The sequence below is a fragment of the Cherax quadricarinatus genome, chromosome 1 (assembly GCF_038502225.1).
Source record: "Cherax quadricarinatus isolate ZL_2023a chromosome 1, ASM3850222v1, whole genome shotgun sequence".
NCBI lineage: Eukaryota > Metazoa > Arthropoda > Malacostraca > Decapoda > Parastacidae > Cherax > Cherax quadricarinatus.
In genome coordinates this window covers 51,904,130-51,931,742 of record NC_091292.1, presented here as the reverse complement: position 1 = coordinate 51,931,742, position 27,613 = coordinate 51,904,130, and the positions used below count along the sequence as shown (strand labels likewise).

At 37.8% G+C, this 27,613-nt stretch overlaps 1 protein-coding gene across 1 annotated transcript in view; it reads left to right on the top strand.

Annotated features, from left to right (window-relative positions):
• The window catches only part of LOC128685465 (uncharacterized), a 175,796-nt gene that overhangs the window by 128,994 nt on the left and 19,189 nt on the right, over nt 1-27,613 (top strand). Inside the window, exons 6-8 of the mRNA XM_053772005.2 lie at nt 977-1,466; nt 8,576-8,739; nt 13,903-14,007. Coding sequence (XP_053627980.2) covers nt 977-1,466; nt 8,576-8,739; nt 13,903-14,007 — 759 coding nt within the window. The remainder of the gene's footprint in view (nt 1-976; nt 1,467-8,575; nt 8,740-13,902; nt 14,008-27,613) is intronic.

Sequence of the window (27,613 nt, the reverse complement as noted above, 5' to 3'; positions counted from 1 at the left end):
GTTGGTCAAGTCCTTCTGTGACCTGATATAGGAAATCATACGCTCCTACATCACACTATCATTCATTCTCTCGAAAACCTCTGAATGATAATGATAAAAAACAAGTCGGGTGGTAATTGCTCTTCTATATAATCAAAAGGTTAGCCATAATTTATGCTTTCTTCGTCTGAATATTTGAGATAATGAGTTTTGAAAGATCAGTGCGAGTCCTCATAACAACCACCATTATTCATCGACTTTCATATTGCCACTTTCACAAAATTGTGAATTATCCATTTCTGTTTACAAGAATATTTGGCACAATGGCCTATGTTGTCCTGTATTTGAGTTAGTCAGGAGATGGCGAGTTGAAAGTTATTTAGGAAAACAATTTTGCTTGTAAACCAGATTGTAAAATAATTCCCTTTTTCATGTCAGAGTGGCAACGTGTGTATCCCTCTGTGTGGGATACAACTTCAGAAACAGAGATAAAAGTATATATATAACAAAATACATAATCAATCTCTTTTGTTTACACACAAATCTTCAGAGGATACATTCCACTTCTTTTAAAAATGTGTGAATATAAGAATGTGCTCAGATATTTTCGTTTTTCAATTTTTCTGTAGTATTTTGGTATAATTTTGGTCTCGTATTTTAAAGTAATTCTTTGTGATTCACTCATATACTTGCATGTATCTGTATATAAAAAAAAAACAGAATTATGATCATGCTATTTCGTTCTATTAAAAATGAATAGAAAGTACCCTTGTTATTTCTTGTGTATGTCATGTCCAATAAGCCACATTATAAAAAAAATCATTGTAATAAAGTTGGTAGAATTACCGACAATATGTAAAGTAAAAGGACACAAGTGCAACTAATGTGACATTTATTGTGGCGAAACGTTGCCACAATAAATGTCACATTAGTTGCACTTGTGTCCTTTTACTTTACAAAAAAAATCATCCCAAGATGTACTATACACACACAACAGATGGAGTTACTACTGACGCCGTGCAAGGACGACGAGTACACATGCAGCGACTTGTCGTGCATCGCTAAGAGCCGTCGCTGCGATCTGAGTATTGACTGTGAAGATCAGAGTGACGAGATGAACTGCAAAGTAGCTATGGTTCCTCCTGGTTACTCCCCCGGGCTCCTTCCCCCATCACTGACATCCAGACCGCTTCCTATCCTCTTCTCCCTTAACATCACTTCAATTAGAGAGTTCAACTTGGTGTCCTTTACCATCAGTATGGACATCTTCCTCGAGATGAAGTGGAAGGATATACGACTCAAATTTAGCAACCTTCAAGAGGACTTCCGCTCTAACAGGATTAAAGAAATGGAGGAGGTTTGGACGCCTGAGATAAAAGCAGAGGATGGTACCAAGAGTTCCGTCGAATTCGAACCTCACTCCCAGGCAGTGTACGTGATCCGAGTCTCCGGTCCGCTACCCGATGACGACACCACCATCCGCGAAGGTAAGAAAAACGCACATCTTCCCAATACGTACTCTGTAAAACTGATTTATGAGTTAAAAAGTTTTCATCTTGTGCAAAAATATCAAAATGTAAACCATTTAACACTGTTGTGGAAGTAATAACTACACAAGTGTAAAGGGATTCATACGGGCACCAATATTTCTTGAACAGATGATCGTGACAGACCCTTGTTTTGTGACAAATGTAATTATTTCTGTGTTTATGATCCAGTGTGGTGGGGTAAGGTATCTAACCTGGGTCAGAGAGTCTGCTGAATAATCCTTGTGTTATTGAAGACACTGCACAGTGGGACAGAGAACACTATGTTATTATCTACACTGAGATAATGTAGAGTAGATCAGAAAACAAACTGGCTTGTGTATGTACTCTCACCTAATTGTGGTTGCAGGGGTCGAGTCATAGGTCCTGGCCCCGCCTCTTCACTGTGTGTGTGTGTGTGTGTGTGTGTGTGTGTGTGTGTGTGTGTGTGTGCGTGTGTGTGTGTGTGTGTGTGTGTGTGTGTGTGTGTGTACCAACCTATATGTACTCACCTATTTGTGGTTGCAGGGGTCGATTCATAGTTCCTGGCCCCGCCTCTTCACTGTGTGTGTGTGTGTGTGTGTGTGCTCACCTATATGTACTCACCTATTTGTGGTTGCAAGGGTCGATTCATAGTTCCTGGCCCCACCTCTTCACTGTGTGTGTGTGTGTGTGTACTCACCTATATGTACTCGCCTATTTGTTGTTGCAGGGGTCGATTCATAGCTCCTGGCCCCACCTCTTCACTGATTGCTACTGGGTCCTCTCTCTCCCTGCTCCATGAGCTTTATCAAACCTCATCTTAAAACTATGTATGGTTCCTGCCTCCACTACGTCACTTTCTAGGCTATTCCACTGCCTGACAACTCTATGACTGAAGAAATACTTCCTAACATCCCTTTGACTCATCTGAGTCTTCAACTTCCAATTGTGACCCCTTGTTTTTCTGTCCCATCTCTGGAACATCCTGTCATTGTCCACCTTGTCTTTTATATGTCGTTAAATAACAAAAAGGCACAATACCGTGACTGGAACGATACACAAATAACCCGCACATAAAAGACAGAAGCTTACGACGACGTTTCGGTCCGACTTGGACCATTGACAAAGTCACACTAACAGAGGAGGAGCAGGACGGCTATATATAGGCAGGAAGAGGTGGAGGTAGTAGTAGTGGTAGTAGTAGTAGTAGTAGTAGTACAAGAATTGTATATAATACCGACAGGATGAAATGACACACGCACAACACCCGGGCATCCCCACCGTAGACGTTTCGCCATCCAGCCAGCCACAGGATGGCGAAACGTCCACAACAAAGACAACCAGACGCCGCACATGTGTCTAGTTTCATCAGTAGATGTAGTAGAAGAAGAAGAGGTAGTAGTAGTGGTAGTGGTGTAGTGTGTGTATATGTCGTTATCATGTCTTCCGTGACCCTCCTGTCCTCCAGTGTCGTCAGGCCAATTTCCCTTAACCTTTCTTCGTAGGACAATCCCCTTAGCTCTGGGACTAGTCTTGTTGCAAACCTTTGCACTTTCTCTAGTTTCTTGACGTGCTTGACCAGGTGTGGATTACAAATCCACACCTGGTCAAGCACGTGTATGTGTGTGGGTGGGTGCGTAAATTTTTATGTATAAATGTCGAAAAAAAGTGAGATTCTTCCTAGAAAATATTGATCAATTCGAGTATCTTCAGCGGTGTGCAAACCCTTGCGAACAATGTATGATGATGAGATTAAGACACATATGTATGATATAAGTGTGACACCTGGAAAGCATAAGCTGGTTAAAAACGCTATTATAAAGACAAATATTTTTTGTTCATTATATTTCTATTTCTATAATGATATATTAAATATGCATAATGAAAGCCTCACTGTAAAAGAGGAGCCTCGAAGCAGAGCACCGGTTTCTTAGATCGAATCCGACGACTCTCTCCCATGCTCCAGTTGGTTAATGATCCCTGCGAACTTAGCACTTTATCATGAACGTAATAATAATAATAATAATAATAATAATAATAATAATAATAATAATAATAATAATAATAATAATAATAATAATAATAATAATAATAATAATAATAATAAGAATACAGAATGTGAAAAAGACTTGGGAGTCATGGTAAGCAGAAATCTGTAATAAAGTTGGTAGAATTAGTTGCACTTGTGTCCTTTTACTTTACAAGCAGAAATCTAAAGCCAAGACAGCAGTGCCTTAGTGTGCGCAACAAGGCCAACAGATTACTTGGATTTATCTCAAGAAGTATAAGTAACAGAAGTCCAAAAGTTATTTTACAGCTCTATACATCACTAGTGAGGCCTCATTTAGATTATGCTGCTCAGTTTTGGTCCCCTTACTACAGGATGGACATAGACTCATTAGAGAACATACAGAGAAGAATGACTAAAATGATTTACTGTGTAAGGAACCTCCCGTATGAAGATAGACTTAAAGCCTTAAATCTCCACTCTCTGGAGAGGCGTAGAATGAGGGGAGATATCATTGAAGTGTATAAGTGGATGACGGGCATAAACAAGGGAGATATTAATAAAGTACTGAGGGTGTCGAACCAGGTAAGAACCAGGAATAATGGATTTAAGGAAGGGGTAGCAGTAATGTTAAATGATCAGTTATGGAAGGAGAAAAGAGAATATGAATGTGTAAATTCAAGAATTATGTGGATTAAAGTAAAGGTTGGATGCGAGAAGTGGGTCATAATAAGCGTGTATGCACCTGGAGAAGAGAGAAATGCAGAGGAGAGAGAGAGATTTTGGGAGATGTTAAGTGAATGTATAGGAGCCTTTGAACCAAATGAGAGAGTAATTGTGGTAGGGGACCTGAATGCTAAAGTAGGAGAAACCTTTAGAGAGGGTGTGGTAGGTAAGTTTGGGGTGCCAGGTGTAAATGAAAATGGGAGCCCTTTGATTGAACTTTGTATAGAAAGGGGTTTAGTTATAGGTAATACATATTTTAAGAAAAAGAGGATAAATAAGTATACACGATATGATGTAGGGCGAAATGACAGTAGTTTGTTGGATTATGTATTGGTAGATAAAAGACTGTTGAGTAGACTTCAGGATGTACATGTTTATAGAGGGGCCACAGATATATCAGATCACTTTCTAGTTGTAGCTACACTGAGAGTAAAAGGTAGATGGGATACAAGGAGAATAGAAGCATCAGGGAAGAGAGAGGTGAAGGTTTATAAACTAAAAGGAGGCAGTTAGGGTAAGATATAAACAGCTATTGGAGGATAGATGGGCTAATGAGAGCATAGGCAATGGGGTCGAAGAGGTATGGGCTAGGTTTAAAAATGTAGTGTTAGAGTGTTCAGCAGAAGTTTGTGGTTACAGGAAAGTGGGTGCAGGAGGGAAGAGGAGCGATTGGTGGAATGATGATGTAAAGAGAGTAGTAAGGGAGAAAAAGTTAGCATATGAGAAGTTTTTACAAAGTAGAAGTGATGCAAGGAGGGAAGAGTATATGGAGAAAAAGAGAGAAGTTAAGAGAGTGGTGAAGCAATGTAAAAAGAGAGCAAATGAGAGAGTGGGTGAGATGTTATCAACAAATTTTGTTGAAAATAAGAAAAAGTTTTGGAGTGAGATTAACAAGTTAAGAAAGCCTAGAGAACAAATGGATTTGTCAGTTAAAAATAGGAGAGGAGAGTTATTAAATGGAGAGTTAGAGGTATTGGGAAGATGGAGGGAATATTTTGAGGAATTGTTAAATGTTGATGAAGATAGGGAAGCTGTGATTTCGTGTATAGGGCAAGGAGGAATAACATCTTGTAGGAGTGAGGAAGAGCCAGTTGTGAGTGTGGGGGAAGTTCGTGAGGCAGTAGGTAAAATGAAAGGGGGTAAGGCAGCCGGGATTGATGGGATAAAGATAGAAATGTTAAAAGCAGGTGGGGATATAGTTTTGGAGTGGTTGGTGCAATTATTTAATAAATGTATGGAAGAGGGTAAGGTACCTAGGGATTGGCAGAGAGCATGCATAGTTCCTTTGTATAAAGGCAAAGGGGATAAAAGAGAGTGCAAAAATTATAGGGGGATAAGTCTGTTGAGTGTACCTGGTAAGGTGTATGGTAGAGTTATAATTGAAAGAATTAAGAGTAAGACGGAGAATAGGATAGCAGATGAACAAGGAGGCTTTAGGAAAGGTAGGGGGTGTGTGGACCAGGTGTTTACAGTGAAACATATAAGTGAACAGTATTTAGATAAGGCTAAAGAGGTCTTTGTGGCATTTATGGATTTGGAAAAGGCGTATGACAGGGTGGATAGGGGGGCAATGTGGCAGATGTTGCAAGTGTATGGTGTAGGAGGTAGGTTACTGAAAGCAGTGAAGAGTTTTTACGAGGATAGTGAGGCTCAAGTTAGAGTATGTAGGAAAGAGGGAAATTTTTTCCCAGTAAAGGTAGGCCTTAGACAAGGATGTGTGATGTCACCGTGGTTGTTTAATATATTTATAGATGGGGTTGTAAGAGAAGTAAATGCGAGGGTCTTGGCAAGAGGCGTGGAGTTAAAAGATAAAGAATCACACACAAAATGGGAGTTGTCACAGCTGCTCTTTGCTGATGACACTGTGCTCTTGGGAGATTCTGAAGAGAAGTTGCAGAGATTGGTGGATGAATTTGGTAGGGTGTGCAAAAGAAGAAAATTAAAGGTGAATACAGGAAAGAGTAAGGTTATGAGGATAACAAAAAGATTAGGTGATGAAAGATTGAATATCAGATTGGAGGGAGAGAGTATGGAGGAGGTGAACGTATTCAGATATTTGGGAGTGGACGTGTCAGCGGATGGGTCTATGAAAGATGAGGTGAATCATAGAATTGATGAGGGAAAAAGAGTGAGTGGTGCACTTAGGAGTCTGTGGAGACAAAGAACTTTGTCCTTGGAGGCAAAGAGGGGAATGTATGAGAGTATAGTTTTACCAACGCTCTTATATGGGTGTGAAGCGTGGGTGATGAATGTTGCAGCGAGGAGAAGGCTGGAGGCAGTGGAGATGTCGTGTCTGAGGGCAATGTGTGGTGTGAATATAATGCAGAGAATTCGTAGTTTGGAAGTTAGGAGGAGGTGCGGGATTACCAAAACTGTTGTCCAGAGGGCTGAGGAAGGGTTGTTGAGGTGGTTCGGACATGTAGAGAGAATGGAGCGAAACAGAATGACTTCAAGAGTGTATCAGTCTGTAGTGGAAGGAAGGCGGGGTAGGGGTCGGCCTAGGAAGGGTTGGAGGGAGGGGGTAAAGGAGGTTTTGTGTGCGAGGGGCTTGGACTTCCAGCAGGCATGCGTGAGCGTGTTTGATAGGAGTGAATGGAGACAAATGGTTTTTAATACTTGACGTGCTGTTGGAGTGTGAGCAAAGTAACATTTATGAAGGGATTCAGGGAAACCGGCAGGCCGGACTTGAGTCCTGGAGATGGGAAGTACAGTGCCTGCACTCTGAAGGAGGGGTGTTAATGTTGCAGTTTAAAAACTGTAGTGTAAAGCACCCTTCTGGCAAGACAGTGATGGAGTGAATGATGGTGAAAGTTTTTCTTTTTCGGGCCACCCTGCCTTGGTGGGAATCGGCCAGTGTGATAATAAAAATAAATAAATAAATTTAGAATCTCCACGACTATGGTGCTGTTCGCACCTACTCCTAGGTTGAGGGACTGATTACCTCATCTTCTGTACATAGTTCTACTGTCTTCAAGTTATGTCCTAGAATTTGTATTGATAAAGCCACTGGATGGTGAAACGTCTACAATAAAGATACCCAGATGTTGCACATGTGTCTTACTCTTATCATGAGTGGGAGGTAAGACACATATGCAACAGTTAGGTATCTTTATTTCGAAACGTTTCGCCTACACAGTAGGCTTCTTCAGTCGAGTACAGAAAAGTTGATAGAAGCATATGTGTCTTACCTAACAATCTGTCGGTATTTTATACCATTTTAATGTTCATGAGTGGGAGGGGCTGGGTTTGATTGGTGTTAAGGGGTACGGGAGTTATTTCTTGAGTAGCTTTAGGTAGATGTCGTTTTGATAAGGACCTGCCTCGTAAGGGCCAGTAGGCCTTCTGCAGTGTTCCTACATTCTTATGTTCTTAATGATAATAATAATCTGATGAAATCTTCAGAGGACTTTTCAAACATGTAAAGGTGCTCACAGTAATAATAATAATAATAATAATAATAATAATAATAATAATAATAATAATAATAATAATAATAATAATAATAATAATCTTTATTTCTATAAGTACATGATACAAAGTGTACAAACGTAGCTGTCTCCCACGTGACTGTGTTCTCGCACCTTACACGAAAAACGTACTGTTTGTAGGGCTCTGTAAGTCCTTTGGCAGACGTATGGCAGAGCCATACGTCTCTTGTTTGTGTAATTCGCTAATTGATGGTGAAATATTATATGTATACAGTAAAGAAACATATATCTGAAGTTAGCAGAGGATTCGAAACTATGATTCTCGCTCTCCTCATGAGGAGTAATTCAATTCACTTACATAGTGCTTAAACCACATAGCCGGAGCCCACCTAGGTGTCGGTGGCCAGCTTCAGCTCCCAGTGGATTCCCAAACCTAGGATCACCAGGTCATATTAGTGGAAACTAACCACTTCATCTTGTCCGCCCTTATACCCTGAGAAATGTGAGCATGTTTAAGAACACTTAAGTGTCGGGGGGGAGGGGGTGTATGTGTGTGTGTGTGTACTCACCTAATTGTGGTTGCAGGGGTCGAGACTCAGCTCCTGGCTCAGCTCCTGGTGTGCATGTACGTGTGTGTGTACTTATATAGAGACTGGTCATGAATGAACTGTATAGTTGTACATAAGTCATTGGATCTAAATGGCGTACTGCCAATAATAATGAAGGTAACGTGCTGTTGTAGAACAAGGTTTTCCTGGGACGACATTTCTCTCTGTTAGATTGACTTGAGAAAATCTAACTGACCGAAACGTTATCATAAAAGCAACTTGTTGTGCAACGTGAGTTTTTCCATCAAGACAAAAAAAAAACTGTTGTATATCGTTGCCACAAAAATTTATTTATATATTGGTGTATTATGATAACAGAGACAGTGTACAGCGGGACGGAGAACATGATGGTGTTCAAGAGTGAGAACACACTCACGTTTAAGTGTCACTTCAAGCTTCACATGTATCCCTTCGACCGACAGCGATGCTACATAGAATACAGAATACAAGACGTCTCCAAGGACTTTGTCATCTTCGAAAAGGTGAGGAGCTTAAATGAGGAACTCAGTGTGAGGAGGTGGAGATGAGGTACTGCTGCTATGATGATTTTTTGTAGATAGGTAGACGAATATGCTGTAGAGGTAACGCGGGAGTTACGTATACCCCTGTTGGCTAGAGATGGGCTTTATTCAGAGAGGGTAGACCAGGCAGGCACTTGTTGAGGGCAGCCAGAAGCCAAGTACTAGAGAGTGATTCTCAACCAGGGATACATTTACCCCGTGGAGGTAAAAAAAATACCTAGCGAGGGGTAAATATTTGATGTACCTGATAACTGAATAATAATTCAATTAAATTTCATTTTGTAAAATGTGAGAGAGAGAGAGAGAGAGAGAGAGAGAGAGAGAGAGAGAGAGAGAGAGAGAGAGAGAGAGAGAGAGAGAGAGAGAGAGAGAGAGAGAGAGAGAGAGAGAGAGAGAGAGAGAGAGAGAGAGAGAGAGAGAGAGAGAGAGAGGAAGAGAGAGTGAGAGAACGCTAAGAATGTGTGTGTGTGAATAATAGTTACCTGACTATTATTCAATTTCATTCGGGCTTGAGGTTTGAATCACCGTTTGTTAAAAGATTTTTGTGATGAGATGGGCTGTGAACATTCCATTCTTATACTGCATACTGATGTGAGGTGGCTTTTTCGTGGACTTATTTTAAATCGTGTGTTTGAGCTCCGGAATTCAAAGTTGTGTGAAGACTTTGCTGATCCGAAGTTGGTCGCCTGTTTGTGGTACCTCTCAGACATATTTACTCATCTTAACCAAGTCAACAAACAACTCCAGGGAACGTCGGTAACCATTGTCGAAGCAAGTGAAAAGATGAACACATTGCAGACAAAGCTGGACTTATTGGCACTGAGAGTTCACCAAAGTAACTTTGCAAATTTTCCAAACTTGGATGAGGTCATTAGTGAACGATCTGGAGTGTTACCTGAGATAAATGAAGACATCACAGAACATTTGAAAATCTTGAAGAATCACTTCACTGGCTACTTTTCAAAAGACATGATTCCAACAGAGGGATGGATAATAAGACATTTTGCCACTGAACTGTCAGAAATGAAAGATGATGACCCAGCTACAGAGGAGCTGATTGATCTTCAGTCCTCAGCTTCTCTTAGAAAAGAATTTGCAAAGGTTGGTGTTCATTATTGGGTAGAACTCGTAGATTACCATCCACTCCGTACTCCGCGTACCTTCCAAGTGCTTGTAGTCACTACATACTTATGAGAATCAGACTTCTCAAGAATCAGACTTCTCAAGTTTAGTAGCAATGAGGACAAAGTCCAGGAACCGATTGATAGCCGTTGACGATATGAGAGTAACAATGTCATCAGCAGCTCCTGGCATAAACAAACTGATGGACTCAGTGAGTCACCAGTGTTCCCACCAATAATGTTTCTGGTGTTTCTAATTTTTGTCATAAAAATACAATTATCTCTTTGGAAAAGAATGTTTTATTTCTTTCTTTCTTTATTTTTTGGTGAAACGAATGTATTACCTGGGGTTTACCTGGAGAGGGTTTCAGGGGTCAACGCCCCCGCGGCCAGGCCTGAGACCAGGCCTCATGGTGGATCACGGTCTGATCAACCAGGCTGTTACTACTGGTCGCAAGCAAGCTGACGTACGAACCACAGCCCGGTTGGTCAGGTACTGACTTTAGGTGCCTGTCCAGCGCCTTCTTGAAAACATTCAGGGGTCTATTGGTAATCCCTCTTATGTATGCTGGGAGGCAGTTGAACAGTCTTGGGCCCCGGATACTTATTGTGTTGTCTCTCAATGTACTCGTGACGCCCCTGCTTTTCATTGGGGGAATGTTGCATCTCTTGCCGAGTCTTTTGCTTTCGTAGGGAGTGATTTTCGTGTGCAGGTTTGGTGCCAATCCCTTCAGGACCTTCCAAGTGTATGTTATCATGTATCTCTCTCGCCTGCATTCCAGGGAATACAGATCAAGAACCTTTAACCATTCCCAGTAGTTTGGTTGCCTTATCGTACTGCTATTTTTGAATAAAACCTGAATAATCTTTTTTTTCTGATCTTGTTTCTATGTCCCTTTATGATGGCAATAAATTTTTTGTGTGGAAGGGAGTAAATGGAGATGTAGATGTGAATGTAGAGTGAAGTTCAGCAGAGCTTCAGTGAGGGAGATGGCAGGTCAGGAGGACACACCTCAGGCCTACCATCAGCCGGGCACTACAGAAAATAGGCCTTAGGCCAGCAACCTCACTAGCGGGTGGTATGTGAAACAGGTAGGTAGGCATATTGTCTACACTGGAGGTGAGGAATTGTCGTGGTGCTGAAGGTGTGCTGCTGGAGGTGAGGAACTGGAGGTGTGATGCTGGAGGTGTAGTACTGGAGGTGTGGTGCTGGGGGTACGGTAATGGAGACGTGGTGCTCGAGGTGTGGTATTGGAGCTGTAGTACTGGAGGTGTGGTACTGGAGGTGTGGTAATGGAGGTGTGGTACTAGAGGTGTAGTACTGGAGGTGTGGAACTGGACGTGTAGTACTGGAGGTGTGGTACTGAAAGTGTGTGTAGTACTGGAGGTGTGGTACTGAAAGTGTGTGTAGTACTGGAGGTGTGGTACTGGAGGTGTGGTACTGGAGGTGTGGTGCTGGAGGTGTTGTGCTTGAGGTGTGGTACTGGAGGTGTGGTACTGGAGGTGTGGTGCTGGAGGTGTTGTGATTGAGGTGTGGTACTGGAGGTGTGGTGCTGGTGTGGTACTGGAGGAGTGGTACTGGTGGTGTGGTGCTTGAGGTGTGATACTGGACGTGTGGTGCTTGTGTGGTACTGGAGGTGTGGTGCTGTTGTGGTACTGGAGGTGTGGTGGTTGAGGTGTGATACTGGAGGTGTGGTACTGGAGGTTTGGTACTGGAGGAGTGGTGCTGGTGTGGTACTGGAGGTGTGATGCTGGAGGTGTGGTGCTGGAGGTGTGGTGCTGGAGGTGTGGTACTGGTGGTGTGGTGCTGGAGGTGTGGTGCTTGAGGTGTGATACTGGAGGTGTGGTACTGGAGGTATAGTATTGGAGGTGTGGTGCTGGTGGGGTACTGGAGGTGTGGTGCTGGAGGTGTGGTGCTGGAGGTGTGGTGCTGGAGATGTGGTACTGGAGGTGTGGTACTGGAGTCGTGGTGCTGGAGGTGTGGTGCTTGTGTGATACTGGACGTGTGGTGTTTGTGTGGTACTGGAGGTGTGGTTCTGGAGGTATGGTACTGGAGGTGTGGTTCTGGAAGTGTGGTACTGGAGGTGTGCTGCTGGACGTATGGTGCTGGAGGTGTGGTACTGGAGGCGTGGTGCTGGAGGTGTGGTGCTTGTGTGATACTGGACGTGTGGTGCGTGTGTGGTACTGGAGGTGTGGTTCTGGAGGTGTGGTACTGGAGGTGTGGTACTGGAGGTGTGGTACTGGAGGCGTGGTGCTGGAGGAGTGGTGCTTGTGTGATACTGGACGTGTGGTGCTTGTGTGGTACTGGAGGTGTGGTTCTGGAGGTGTGGTACTGGAGATGTGGTGCTGGACGTATGGTGCCGGAGGTGTGGTACTGGAGGCGTGGTGCTGGAGGTGTGGTACTTGTGTGTACTGGAGGTATGGTGCTTGTGTAGTACTGGAGGTGTGGTCCTGGAGGTGTGCTGCTGGAGGTGTGGTACTGGAGGCGTGGTGCTAGACGTGTGGTGCTTGTGTGGTACTGGAGAAGTGGCTCTGGAGGTGTGGTGCTAGAGATGTGGTGCTGGAAGTGTGGTACTGGAGGTGTGGTGTTTGAGGTGCGGTACTGGAGTTGCGGTGCTGGAGGTGTGGTGCTGGTGTGGTACTGGAGGTGGGATGCTTGTGTGGTACTGGAGATGTGGCACTGGAGGTGCGATGCTAGAGATGTGGTGCTGGAAGTGTGGTACTGGAGGTGTGGTGCTTGAGGTGTGGTACTGGAGGTGTGGTGCTGGAGGTGTGGTGCTGGTGTGGTACTGGAGGTGTGGTGATATATTTGTAGTGCTTGAGGTGTGGTACTCGAAGTGTAGTACCTGAGGTGTGGTACTGGAGGTGTGGTGCTTGACGTGTGGTACTGGACGTGTGGTGCTGGTGTGGTACTGGAGGTGTGGTGCTGGAGATGTGGTGCTGGTGTGGTTTTAGAGGTGTGGTGCTAGAGGTGCGGTACTGGAGGTGTGGTGCTGGTGTAATACTGGAAGTGTGGTGCTTGAGGTGTGGTACTGGACGTGTGGTGCTGATGTGGTTCTGGAGGTGTGGTGCTGGTGTGGTACTAGAGGTGTGGTACTGGAGGTGTGGTGCTTGAGGTGTGGTACTGGAAGTGTAGTGCTGGTGTGATACTGGAGGTGTGGTGCTTGAGGTGTGGTACTGGAGGTGTAGTACGGGAGGTGTGGTACTGGAGGTGTGGTGCTTAAGGTGTGATACTGAAGGTGTAGTGCTGGTACTGAAGGTGTGGTGCTGGTGTGATACTGGAGGTGTGGTGCTTGAGGTGTGGTACTGGAGGTGTGGTACTGGAAGTGTGGTGCTGGAGGTGTGGTGCTGGTATGGTTCTGGAGGTGTGGTGCTTTTGTGTTACTGGAGGTGTGGTCCTGGAGGTGTGATGCTATAGGATAAGGACTGACTGGTGCTGTAGGATAATAACTGACTGGTGACGTAGGATATGGACTGATTGGTGCTGTAGGATAATAACTGACTGGTGCTGTAGGATATTAACTGACTGGTGCTGTAGGATAAGGACTGACTGGTGCTGTAGGATAAGGACTGATTGGTGCTGTAGGATAAGAACTGATTGGTGCTGTAGGATAAAGACTGACTGGTGCTGTAGGATATGGACTGATTGGAGCTGTAGGATAAGGATTGACTAGTGCTGTAGGATAAGGACTGACTGGTGCTGTAGGATAAGGACTGACTGGTGCTGTAGGATAAGGACTGATCAGTGCTGTAGGATAAGGACTGGCTGGTGCTGTAGGATAAGGACTGACTGGTGCTGTAGGATAAGGACTGACTTGTGGTGTAGGATAGGGACTGACTGGTGCTGTAGGATAAGGATTGAGTGGTGCTGTAGGATAAGACTAACTGGTGGTGTAGGGTAAGACTGACTGGTGGTGTAGGGTAAGACTGACTGGTGGTGTAAGGTAAGACTAACTGGTGGTGTTAGATAAGGAACAATATTATTGATGTGTCTTGCCTGTAGGAAGGAGCTGGGATGCTGGTGTTGGGAGAGCGTCAGCTGCTGGAGTACACTCTCATCTCTGAGACCATCACCAACTACACCATTCAAGGAGTCAGCTACGTCAAGGTCAAAATTCAGAATAATTCTCTCCATTTCTAACTCAAAGCGATTTATATATATATGTATATATATAATTATAAATAACACAACGTATATATATATATATATATATATATATATATATATATATGTATATATATACATATATATATATATATATATATGTATATATATATATATATATACATATACATATATATATATATATATATGTATATGTATATATATATATATATATGTATATATATATATATATATATATATATATATATATATATATATATATATATATATATATATATATATATATATATATATATATATATATATATATATGCGCAAAACAACCACTATGAAAGAGTAGTGAAATTCAAAGCGCTTTCGTGACTACTCACATTGTCAAGGAACTATGAAAGTAATACATCAAAGGAAGGTAATTAAAGGGCTTAGACCACACCTTACAGTCAACTCCCTCAACAAAGAAACACCTGACGCGGGACAATACCGGACTCATAAGAAAAAAAGGAACATTGCAGTAGGTCCGCTGGTCCAACTAGACAGGTCCTCACGACAACCCACTAACAAATTTTTCTACCCAAGAAATAAGGTTTATTATTTGTCCAATGTATTATTAAACTCTAACCAAATTTTATTAATTATCAATGAATCTGATTTATACAAACCTAGGGAAATATTCATATTATTTTCAAAACTGCTTTTTATGAAACAAGATTCAATTATATTTCTGTCAACCATGGACTTGCTTGATACAACTTTCTCAACTTTTTGAAAATCATTTGGATGGTTAAAGTCTCTCACATGAATAAATAGAGCATTGGAATCTTGTCCAGTTCTAATGCTATATATATGTTGTTTTAATCTAAGTTCGAGACTTTTACCAGTTTGACTGTAATAAATTTTATCGCAAATTTTACAAGGAATCTTATAGACGCATCCGTCAGCATTTTGGGGGGAATTCTTTATCAAAAGTTTTTTTACTGTATCAAGATTTTTAAATACAACTTTAATATTGAAAGTCTTAAGAAGAGAAGGCATATCAACCAAGTTTTCATGGTAAAGGAGAACCAACATATTTTTAATTGAATAAGGTTTGTTGTCCCTTTTTGGGTTGTAAAAAGTATTTCTAGCAATTTTAAATGATTTATCAATTACATTTCTCGGGTATTTCAGATCATTGGCTATTTCATAAATTTTGGATATTTCTTCATCTATGAACTCTGGACTACAAATACGTAAAGCTCTCAAAAACATTGATGAGAAAACAGACAGTTTAACTTTATCTTGAAGGGAAGAATAATAGTGTACATAGGAACAGTTATTTGTAGGTTTTCTGTAAATTTTGAATTTGAATTTATTATTACTCTTAATAATTAAAACATCTAGAAAAGGCAATGAGTTATTTTCCTCAAACTCAACAGTAAAGTTTATAGAATGGCCTAAGCTATTTAATTTGCCAAGGAAATGGTGTATATCTACATTCTTGGGCATAAGAAAAATATCATCGACATATCTGAACCATTTTGCTCTATTAGGGAGGATTGTGTTAAGCAATCATGTTTCAAAAAATTCCATGTATAGATTACTAAGAACAGGTGAAAGAGGATTTCCCATTGTCATACCAAATTTCTGAGTGTAAAACTTATCATTAAATACAAATTTTGCATCAACAATGCAAAGTTTAATAAGTTTAATGATGGTAGGAACTGGTAATGGTAAATCATAATTAACGAGTTCTTCAGATAAGAAACTTAATAAATCATCAACAGGAACTTTCGTAAACAAGGAAGTAACATCAAAACTAACCATGTTAAAATTATTTAAGTTAGTCAAGGAGCTTAATTTATCAACAAAATCTAAGTTGTTTTTAACATTGAAGTTAGAAATTTTACCAACAATAGGGCTGAAAATGTCAACAAGCCATTTGGATAATTTATACAAAACTGATCCTATGGAGCTAATAATTGGTCTGATTGGATTACCTGGTTTGTGTGTTTTTATTAGTCCATACATGTAAGGTAAAGATGGATTAGTGGAAGCAAATTGTTTAATTAATTCATCTTTGCCTTTTAGTAGAAGTTTTATTGATTTATTGAAATTGCTGTTAACGGTTTCTAAGGGATTCTTTCTAAGTTTAGAATAGGTTTCAGTATCATCTAAGAGATTATTCATTTTTTCTTGGTAATCATTTTCTTTCATAATTACTATTGCATTTATTTTATCTGCTTTGGTAAGGCGCAAATTTTTATTATTGTTAAGTGTATCATAAGACTTAAAGAATCTTTGAGGGCAATTGGGAATGTTTTGTTTTAACATAGAGTTATATACCATTCCCTAACTAATATTAATTTCATCAGTGGATAAATCAGAAGATTTTTCAAAGTTACAAAAGGCTCAAAAACAAACTACAAAGACAATTAGACAATTTAATTGAAAATAGTGATTGGACAAAGCATGCTAATAACAGTTTTGTAATTAACTTATCAGATGAAGTGTTAGATAAAAATACAACGGCTGCTCTAGGTTTTGGTCTAAGTTTTGCAACTTCAAAAAAAACTTAATAATGTTGAAATTGCAAAAGCCTTTTGTAACTTTGAAAAATCTTCTGATTTATCCACTGATGAAATTAATATTAGTAAGGGAATGGTATATAACTCTATGTTAAAACCAAACATTCCCAATTGCCCTCAAAGATTCTTTAAGTCTTATGATACACTTAACAATAATAAAAATTTGCGCTTTACCAAAGCAGATAAAATAAATGCAATAGTAATTATGAAAGAAAATGATTACCAAGAAAAAATGAATAATCTCTTAGATGATACTGAAACCTATTCTAAACTTAGAAAGAATCCCTTAGAAACCGTTAACAGCAATTTCAATAAAACAATAAAACTTCTACTAAAAGGCAAAGATGAATTAATTAAACAATTTACTTCCACTAATCCATCTTTACCTTACATGTATGGACTAATAAAAACACACAAACCAGGTAATCCAATCAAACCAGTTATTAGTTCCATAGGATCAGTTTTGTATAAATTATCCAAATGGCTTGTTGACATTTTGGGCCCTATTGTTGTAAAACTTCTAACTTCAATGTTAAAAACAACTTAGATTTAGTTGATAAATTAAGCTCCTTGACTAACTTAAATGATTATTAATATGGTTAGTTTTAATGTTACTTCCTTGTTTACGAAAGTTCCTGTTGATGATTTATTAAGTTTCTTATCTGAAGAACTCGTTAATTATGATTTACCATTACCAGTTCCTACCATCATTAAACTTATTAAACTTTGCATTGTTGATGCAAAGTTTGTATTTAATGATAAGTTTTACACTCAGAAATTTGGTACGGCAATGGGAAATTCTCTTTCGCCTGTTCTTAGTAATCTATACATGGAATTTTTTGAAACATGATTGGTTAACACAATCCTCCCTAATAAAGCAAAATGGTTCAGATATGTCGATGATATTTTATGTCTTATGCCCAAGAATGTAGATATACACCATTTCCTAGGCAAATTAAATAGCTTAGCCCATTCTATAAACTTTACTGTTGAGTTTGAGGAAAATATCTCATTGCCTTTTCAAGATGTTTTAATTATTAAGAGTAATAATGAATTCAAATTTAAAATTTACAGAAAACCTATAAATAACTGTTCCTATGCACACTATTATTCTTCCCATTAAGTTAAACTGTCTGTTTTCTCATCAATGTTTTTGAGAGCTTTACATATTTGTAGTCCAGAGTTCATTGATGAAGAAATATCCAAAATTTACGAAATAGCCAATGATCTGAAATACCCGAGAAATGTAATTGATAAATCATTTAAAATTGCTAGAAATACTTTTTACAACCCAAAAAGGGACAACAAACCTTATTCAATTAAAAATATGTTGGTTCTCCCTTACCATGAAAACTTGGTTGATATGCCTTCTCTTCTTAAGACTTTTAATATTCAAGTTGTATTTAAAAATCTTGATACAGTAAAAAAAACTTTTGATAAAGAATTCCCCCCAAAATGCTGACGGATGTGTCTATAAGATTCCTTGTAAAATTTGTGATAAAATTTATTACGGTCAAACTGGTAAAAGTCTCGAACTTAGATTAAAACAACATAAATATAGCATTAGAACTGGACAAGATTCCAATGCTCTATTTATTCATGTGAGAGACTTTAACTATCCAATTGATTTTCAAAAAGTTGAGAAAGTTGTATCAAGCAAGTCAATGGTTGACAGAAATATAATTGAATCTTGTTTCATAAAAAGCAGTTTTGAAAATAATATGAATATTTCCTTAGGTTTGTATAAATCAGATTCATTTATAACTAATAAAAATTGGTTAGAGTTTAATAATACATTACCTGGAGTTTACCTGGAGAGAGTTCCAGGGGTCAACGCCCCCGCAGCCCTGTCTGTGACCAGGCCTCCTGGTGGATCAGAGCCTGACCAACCATTTGGACAAATAATAAACCTTATTTCTTGGGTAGAATAATTTGTTAGTGGGTTGTCGTGAGGACCTGTCTAGTTGGACCAGCGGACCTACTGCAGTGTTCCTTTTTTCTTATGAGTCCGACTGTGAGGTGTGGTCTAAGCCCTTTAATTACCTTCCTTCGATGTATTACTTTCATAGTTCCTTGACAATGTGAGTAGTCACGAAAGCGCTTGGAATTTCACTACTCTTTCACGGTGGTTGTTTTGCATATTTTAAAATCACCTGTTTACTGTGATCTTATTGCATATATATATATATATATATATATATATATATATATATGTATATGTATATATATGTATATATATATATATGTATATGTATATATATATATGTATATATATATATATGTATATATATGTATATGTATATGTATATATGTATATATATATATATATATATATATATATATATGTATATATATATATATATATATATATATATTTATATATATATATGTGTATATATATATATATGTAAATATATATTTATATATATATATATATGTATATATATATATATATATATATATATATATATATATATATATATATATATATATATATACATATATATATATATATATATATATATATATATATATATATATATATATATATATATATATATATATATATATATATATATTATATATATACATATATATTATATATATATATATATATATATATATATATATATATATATATATATATATATATATATATATGTATACACACACACACACACACACACACACACACACTGTTACTAGAGGAAAGACATTTTGCACTGTTTTCATTTGCTTTATCAGGAAATATTCAATGTTGCATTTTGGTAAATGGAGTGAAAAGTTCACATCGTAATTATGTATCATAATCATCAGGAAATGTACAAACTGTAAATACTATAATTAAAAATAATAAAAAAATAAATTAGAAAATCTAATGAAAAAAAAACAATAAATGAGTTTGCATCAAGAAATTCCTTCAATTTTGTTAAGTATATTATTAAGTTTAAAAATCATTATTTTATCATGGTCAGTTTTGATACTGATGTGGAAAATAATTTCCCAAAATTATGCTGTATATTTTTTATAATGTAAATATACCTGATTAATACATTGCTATTTCTCTAAAGTGTATTTTAAAGAAGAGAACAGACAGGAAAGCTCTGCACCTGCGCTGACGAGCATGGGGGAGATGCCATTGTTTTTGAATGTGGTACAGGCATGTTAATGAAATGTGCATGAATTTTTGTCGCTCTAGGGGTTATATTGGGCTTAAAACCTCTCAAATAGGAACCGAAATTGTTGGATTTGCAGTCCTGCATAACGTGAGCATTAAGCAGATGCACAGGACAGCTTTGGAACCCCAGCTAAGTCGATGTCTATTTATGTTGGAATTCTGGCCAGCATTTTCTTCATATTTAGGCAGGGGGTTGTGTATGATACACCAAGTAATCTCCAGACAAATTGGTGAGTGTTATGATTATAAATTATCATTCTGTTACATAAATGTATATGTATTCACATTTTAAATTTAATATACAGTCCACATGTTTATATTAATGTTTTACCAGAATTCCTGGTGATGTATATTTCATGTGAAATTAATATAGGTCCAGAGTGAGTTGTGGATATGACAGTAGTAGGTATCGAAGGGGGACATTTTTTGTGACCTAGGTGTCCTAAAATTCCTACTTGTCTCTGTAACCTTGATAAAGAATAATTATCTTTGTTACCATTTACTGGTATGTATCTTATGAGTTACATCCAGGTAAATTTAATTTTCCACGATAGTAGCCCATTGGTCTTTGTTCAAACTGGATGTAATTAGTGAAGTAATTAATTAGTGAATTAATCATTTAATAATTATAAGTGAAATGACAGAAGGAGGTGGATGTTAGGTCCACAAATATACTTAATGTGTAGTGGATTATGATTATTACAATACTAAATTTGCTAAGCCAAAGTCTGGCTAAGATTTATATTAATGTGTATTTAAAATTTATATTATAATTTCCTTACATGAGTAATTGCTAAGCTCAAGCATAGCTAAGATTATTAATGTATATTTAAAGTTTACATTATAATTTTCTTACATGTAATTGCTAAGCTCAAGTGTATCTAAGATTATTAATGTACATTTAAAGTTTATATTATAATTTCCTTACATGTAATTGCTAAGCTCAAGTAGCTAGGATTTATTCAAGGTAAGTTGCAATATTTACCTTTCTAAAGTGCATAATTAAGTACATAATCAGTGTTATTAATTAAGTTGAATTTAATACATTGCATCATGGGGTAAAAATGAGGAAATTAATGTAGATGACAAGCACATGCAATTTAGAGCAAAAAAATCATCAATGTAGGCTAGAAAGGGTCATGTAACAAAGGCATACAATAAATGTTTGGAATTAATGAATCAAGAAACTGTGAATACTGATGATTTAAAATTGTATTTAGATGCTTTAGGGAATAGATATGATTCATACAAATTATATTATAAAAAATATGAAGGAGATTTGTTAGTAAGTTGTGGAGGTGAGACAGAAATAAATCTTATGATTAACCAGTATTACGAATTTGAAGAAAAGATTCTTTCTTGTAAAAGTCAGGCTTTGAATAAATTAAATGGTGTAAACCAGACAGTTAAGCAATCTATTCCAACAAATAATATGACTTTGCCAAAACTCCAGAATTATGTTTACCTGTATTTAATCCTGGAGAAAATTGGGAGGAGTTTTGGTTAATTTTTAAAGCAGTTGTGCATGATAGGAGTGACCTAGCCTGTGTAACTAAATTATTTTACCTCAAAGGACAGATAAGAGGAGATGCTCACATACTGATACAAGCCTTTCTCAATGTAGCTGACTCTTACAAGGAAGCAGTTGACTTGTTAAAGGTCACTTATGGTAATATAGAACAAAGTAGGTTGGATCTAGTGACTATCATTGTCAATTTAAAAACTCCAGACCACACTTACAACGTTTTACAACAGTTTAGAGTTAAACTGGAGAGCACTCTCAAAACTTTAAGTAATAAATATAATCTGAAGGAATCAGACTGGTTATTGAGTGCCATTGTACAGAATAAATTAAGCTTTAAAACACTTGAATGGATCTCAAACAAGTATCACAAAGGTTATCTTGGTCTGGAGGAAATAAGACTAGGTCTACAAGAATTAATTGTTCAGTTGCAGACCAGCCAACCAAGTCATTTTAAAGATGCAACACATAATAACTCTGAGGTATCTGTCAAGTTTCACAAGGGAGAAAATTATCCTAATGTTAATAATCAAAATTCATTTTCTAAAAAGAATTGCATAGGTACACAACAAGTAGCAGTAATCAGAAATAATGATTCTCCATAAGGTAAGAAGAATAAGTACCCTCCTAAGAGTAGCCCAGTTAACAAGAAACCACTCAAAGAAAAGAGAGATTGTCTTTTCTGCAAGGGTACTCATGACAACCACCAGCAGCTACACTGCACCGATTAAGGCAAGAATTAATTACTATGATTAGTCATCACAAACGGGACATATGGAAACTTCTAGTTCTTCAAGCGAATCAATATAAACGTGAACCAGCAAAATTTTGGAGTAAGATCCGACAACTTTTAGGGGCAAAGCACAAGGCTCCTAACTACCTAGTTCATACCTTCACTGATGAGGATGAGGAAGATGTTGAAATTAAACTTGACGATCCACAGGACCAGGCTAATTTGATGGGTGATGTATGGGAGAAAATTCTCTCCCATAATAACAGTCGTCAATTTAACAATAATCATTATCAGTTAGTAAATGAATGGAGAGATGAGAACTTGGATGATCTACAACCACTACCTTCCATCAATACTTCAACTCTTGATGATACCCACCCGCTTACTAGACCTATTACATTACTAGAGATAAGTCAGGTTATTGGAAGAACGAGAAATAGAGCCCCTGGCCTCTCTGGAATAACAATGAAACAAATAAAGTACCTACCTAGAAATTGAAGTCACTGGAAAAGTTCTTGAGAAGGTCATTTCCAACAGATTGAACTACTATATGGAGTTTAATCACATTTTTACTGAAAAACAATTTGGCTTTAGAACACATAGAGGTACCAATCATGCAATAAATGTTATTTTCGATACTGTAGCAAGTCTAAAACATCAGGGCAATCTTGCCTTAATTGCCACCAGAGATGTTCATAAAGTTTTTGATAGCTTATGGCATGATGGCCTTATATACAAACTCATTGACCTACCAGACCATAACTGGACTTTTCTCAGATTAATATATAATTTCTTAACTCAAAGAAAAATCATTCCCACCTTTCATGGCAGGTCGACAGAGCCTTTTATACCGACAGCTGGTGTCCCGCAAGGATCTTGTCTCATTCCACTCCTGTTCAACATTTATGTGAATGACCCTCCTCAACCAGAGTTTAATGACACAATTGTGACACAGTTTGCAGATGATGTTATTCATGTCGTCTCATCAACTCCGGTAACAGGAAAATACAAGTATGAGAGAGTCATAGAGAAAATGAATATTGAACTTCGTCGAACATCTAATTGGGAAAAGAAATGGAGAATTACAACTAATCCTGACAAGGTCCTTGTTAGCACGATAGGATGTTTTGCATCAACAATTGAAGATAAAGGAGGTATCTCCATCAGAGGTACACCTGTAGCCATTAGAAACCCTAACAAGATTTTGGGATATGAAATCGACAGGCTGCTCCATTCAACATCTCATGTAACTAAAAAGATCAACATAGCCAAAGCCGGTCTTAGCAGACTCTTTCGATTTAATCAAGCCCCTCAACATGTCAAAAAACATCTGTATAAAATGATAATAAGACCAATACTCGAATAACCTTGTGTCCCAATGTCACTAACAACAAAGACCAACATGCTACGGTTACAAAGGGTCCAGAATAGAGCTCTTCGCTTCATCACCGATACCAGGAGGAGAGACAGAGTTAAAATGGCAGATTTACACATACAACAAGATATTACTGCCATAAATGTACGCCTTGACACCCTAAAAAAGAAACAACTTAATACAATGCAAGAACTATACATGCCAGATGGAGAACATCCTATACAAGTGGTTAATACCACGGATTATACCATCAATACTCCTCCTCACAGGACTCAAAGAATGACTCTCCCACAAAGGGTCCGTCGCTTTATTCATAAAGATGATTACCCACGACCCATGATATTGAGCAACCTCCCTGATGAAGAGGATTGGATACCACCAGAACCCTTCTATGTATACTGAAAAAATCATCGCCCCCAATTAGGGAGACATCTTATATAACTTTCTAATGTAAAAATTATGCTATTTACTATGGCTGGACACCACCTGTAAGAAGCCATTGTCACGAACTTTATAAACTGGCCAGAAAATTATTGCCTTCCTTGTCGCATAAATATCCGTTGTGCAATCACAAAAAAAAAAAAAAAAAAAAAAAAAAAAAAAAAAAACAAAAAAAAAAAAAAAAAAAAAATTGCAACCTGTATAATTACTACCAATTCAGAGTCATGTACTTATATATCTGTTATATCTATGTGACTCTGATGGGTTAGTCTTATACCCCTTAAATAAATATATTATCATTTCACGTACACTTTTTAAATTGCACCAAAGTGGTTGGGCCACTTACCTTTATATCCTACCTCTCACCCCCCTCCCACCCTTTTCCAATATTTCCATTCTTACCCATCCTTCTTCCTTCCCCATCTCACCAAAGCTCTGTTCTGAACAAGAAACTCATTTTTCTAAGATTTGCAATCCATACAATTCATGGAATGATAAAGTTGAAAGATTGGAAGAACTTGACAAATGTATCAGGTGTCTAGGTAATCAAAATGTAAAGGATTGTCATGCCAAATTAAACAACTGTTATCAATGTCACAAAGAAAGACACCATATAGTCATGTGTAAGGGTCTATGTGATAATGTTGATAATAATGATAATGTTGACAATCCTGACACAACAGTGGCTAATGTAAAATTGGTGTTAATGCTAATAATGATGGTTTTGCTGAAGTAGCCTTACCTGTGTTACAGGTAAAAATTGATGATAAAAGGCATAAATAAAAAAATGTAAATGCATTATTAGACCAGGGATCACAGCATACTTTCACAAAATGTAAATGTCTTGATGGGATGAAAGTACAGATGGGAGATCCTACAACTCTAAAATTATCTGGTTTTCCTCAGATAAAAGGGCTCAATTGTATGACACCGTTTATGTAACTGTCAGGTTGGGCAATGAGAAAAAACGTGTTAATGCAGTAATTGTAGATAGACTCCCAGAGAAAATATCTACAGTAGGACTTAGTAAAGCTACAGAAAGACTTTCATATAATGTAAATTTAGCACCTTCTGGTGTAAATGATGATTCTTTAGGCCCAATAAATATTTTGATAGGTAGTGACTATTATGCCTCCTTTGTAAAGGGTATGGTAAAGAAATGTGGTGTCACCCTTTTAAAGACTACAGGAGGCCATGTAATGTATGGTAGGATTCCTCGTAATAATAATGCATGACTAGAGGAAACTATAAATACTATAACTGTGTGCCTTACTCATGAAATCGTACCCCAATATAATTCTTCCATAGAGGATGGTGTTGAGCCAGTGCATAAATTGTGGGAATTAGACAGCATTGGAATAAATGTAAATGAAGAAAGTCCAGATGATTCTTTTACTCAGGAACAGTACCTGGGAGATGTAAAATTTGAATCTGGACAATATTGGGTGCGACTTCTGTGGAGACTGAACCATCCAGAATTGCCCTCTAATTACAGAATGGCATATGGACAATTAAACGCTCAGCTCCGCGAACTGAGTAAGACACCAGAATTGTTGACTGCCTATAATGATATAATTACTGAACAGTTAATTAATAAATTTATAGAAGAGGTACCTCCTGAGCAAGCCAAAATTTATGGTCACTATTTGCCACATCACAGAGTGAAGAAGGATTCTAAGACCACTCCTCTGAGGATTGTGTTTAATTGTAGTGCCAGGAGTAACAAAAATGTACCTAGTTTAAATGACTGTTTGATGACAGGTCCGTCGTTGATGGAAAAATTAGGAGATATCTTATTAACTTTCAGGGTGAAGAATTATGCCTTCATGGCTGACATAAGTAATGCTTTCCTAAGAGTGGGTTTACAAGAGGCTGACCGGGATTGTACCTGCTTCTTATGGCCTTAGAATCCTAGTGACCCACTTAGCCCTCTGAAAACTTTCACTTTAGGAGCGTATTATTTGGTGCTACATCCAGTCCATTCCTACTTCAAGCGACGATAAATGCACACCTTAAATGTACAGGAAGTCCATTGAGTAAAGTAATGAGCAAACAATTTTATGTGGCCAATTTCCTGGGTGTGACGTCAACTGAAAAGGAACTGTTAATGACTTATGGAGAGGCTAATAAAATAATGCAAAGTGCAAATATGCCTCTGAGGGAATGGAATAGTAATTCATCCAAATTAAAGGACAAAATAAGTAAAGATTACCCTGGAGGTGAAGTACCAAAGTGTAGCAATGTATTGGGATTAACTTGGGATACTGAGAGAGATTTGTTAATGTTAAAACCTAATAATTACAGTATGCCCAATAAATTAACTAAGAGAGTTTTGCTTGCTGAAGTTTCCAAATATTTTGATCCACTAGGCTTAGTGTCATGCCTTACTATAAGAGGGAAATAATAATACAAGAAGCATGGATGCTTAAATGTGCTTGGGATGAAATTGTACCTGAGGAATTCATTAACAGATAGGATGAATTAATTGGTGATTATGAGAAAATTCCATTGTTGGAGTTCCCACACCAGGTGGCCAATCCAGATGGGAAAAATATACTCCACATTTTTTGTGATGCTTCAGAATTGGTGTATGGAGCAGTTGCTTACCTTCAATGTAATAGTGTCATTTCTCTTGTTATGTCTAAGGCTAAAGTGTCTCCAATTAAATCACGTACCTTACCTCAGTTGGAATTAACAGCCATTTATGCAGGTGTCAAATTAGCTAATTATATAAGAAATAAGTTGCAGGAGACAAATATTAGCGACACTGTAATTTGGTCTGATAATGAGGTATCTTTACAATGGATTCGTAATAGAAACAGTAAAATTGTGTACGTACAAAACAGAGTCACTGAAATCAATCAGATGCAAGAGAAGTATAATAGTTTGGGTCAGCATATGTTAACATTTAATCATATACCTGGTGAGGAGAATCCAGCTGATTTCTTGTCTCGAGGTTTACCTTATGCTAAATTCGTAAATGCTGTATCATGGTTTAAAGGACCGAGCTGGTTGGTAAATAAAGCTAATTGGCCTGTACAAAAGGTGTATATTGCTCCTGTTGAAATCACTGCGACTGCCGGTCCAATAGTTTGTCCTTCCTTAGCCATTGATATAAATAGGTATCCTTCTTTACCCAAACAAATCAATGTAATTAAGTTGGTGTTTAAAGTTTTCACATCCTCTTAAATATTGAATAAAGAGGGTACAAGAAGAAATCTATGGAAATGAGATTAAATTGATGATGGAAAGAAAAATTGTGAAAGGTTCCATAATAGAGAAATTGCAGCTGTATTTAGAGAACAATGTAATTAGGTGCAGAGGTAGGTTACAAAATGCTGAATTGGGTGATTATGCTAAACACCATATCTTACTGCCCAAAACTCATCATCTAACAAATTTAATTGTTTTAAATGCCCATAAAAATGTAATGCATGTTGGGGTTCAAGTTAACTTAAATTGTAATAGGGAAACTTTCTGGATTCCACAAGGACTGCAAAGTATAAAGAGGGTGATTAAATTTTGTGTAATATGTCGCCGTGTGGATGCCAGATCCTATATGTACCCAGGTCCTCCACCATTGCCAAAGGAGGGTGTACAATTGCTGAAACCATTTGATGTAACAGGTGTAGACTACAGTGGTCCCTCGTTTTTCGTAATTAATCCGTTCCTGGAGGAGCTACTATAAACGAAATTTACGATTTGCGAATCAATTTTCCCCATAAGAAATAATGTAAATACAATTAATCCGTTTCTGACACTCAAAAGTATTAAA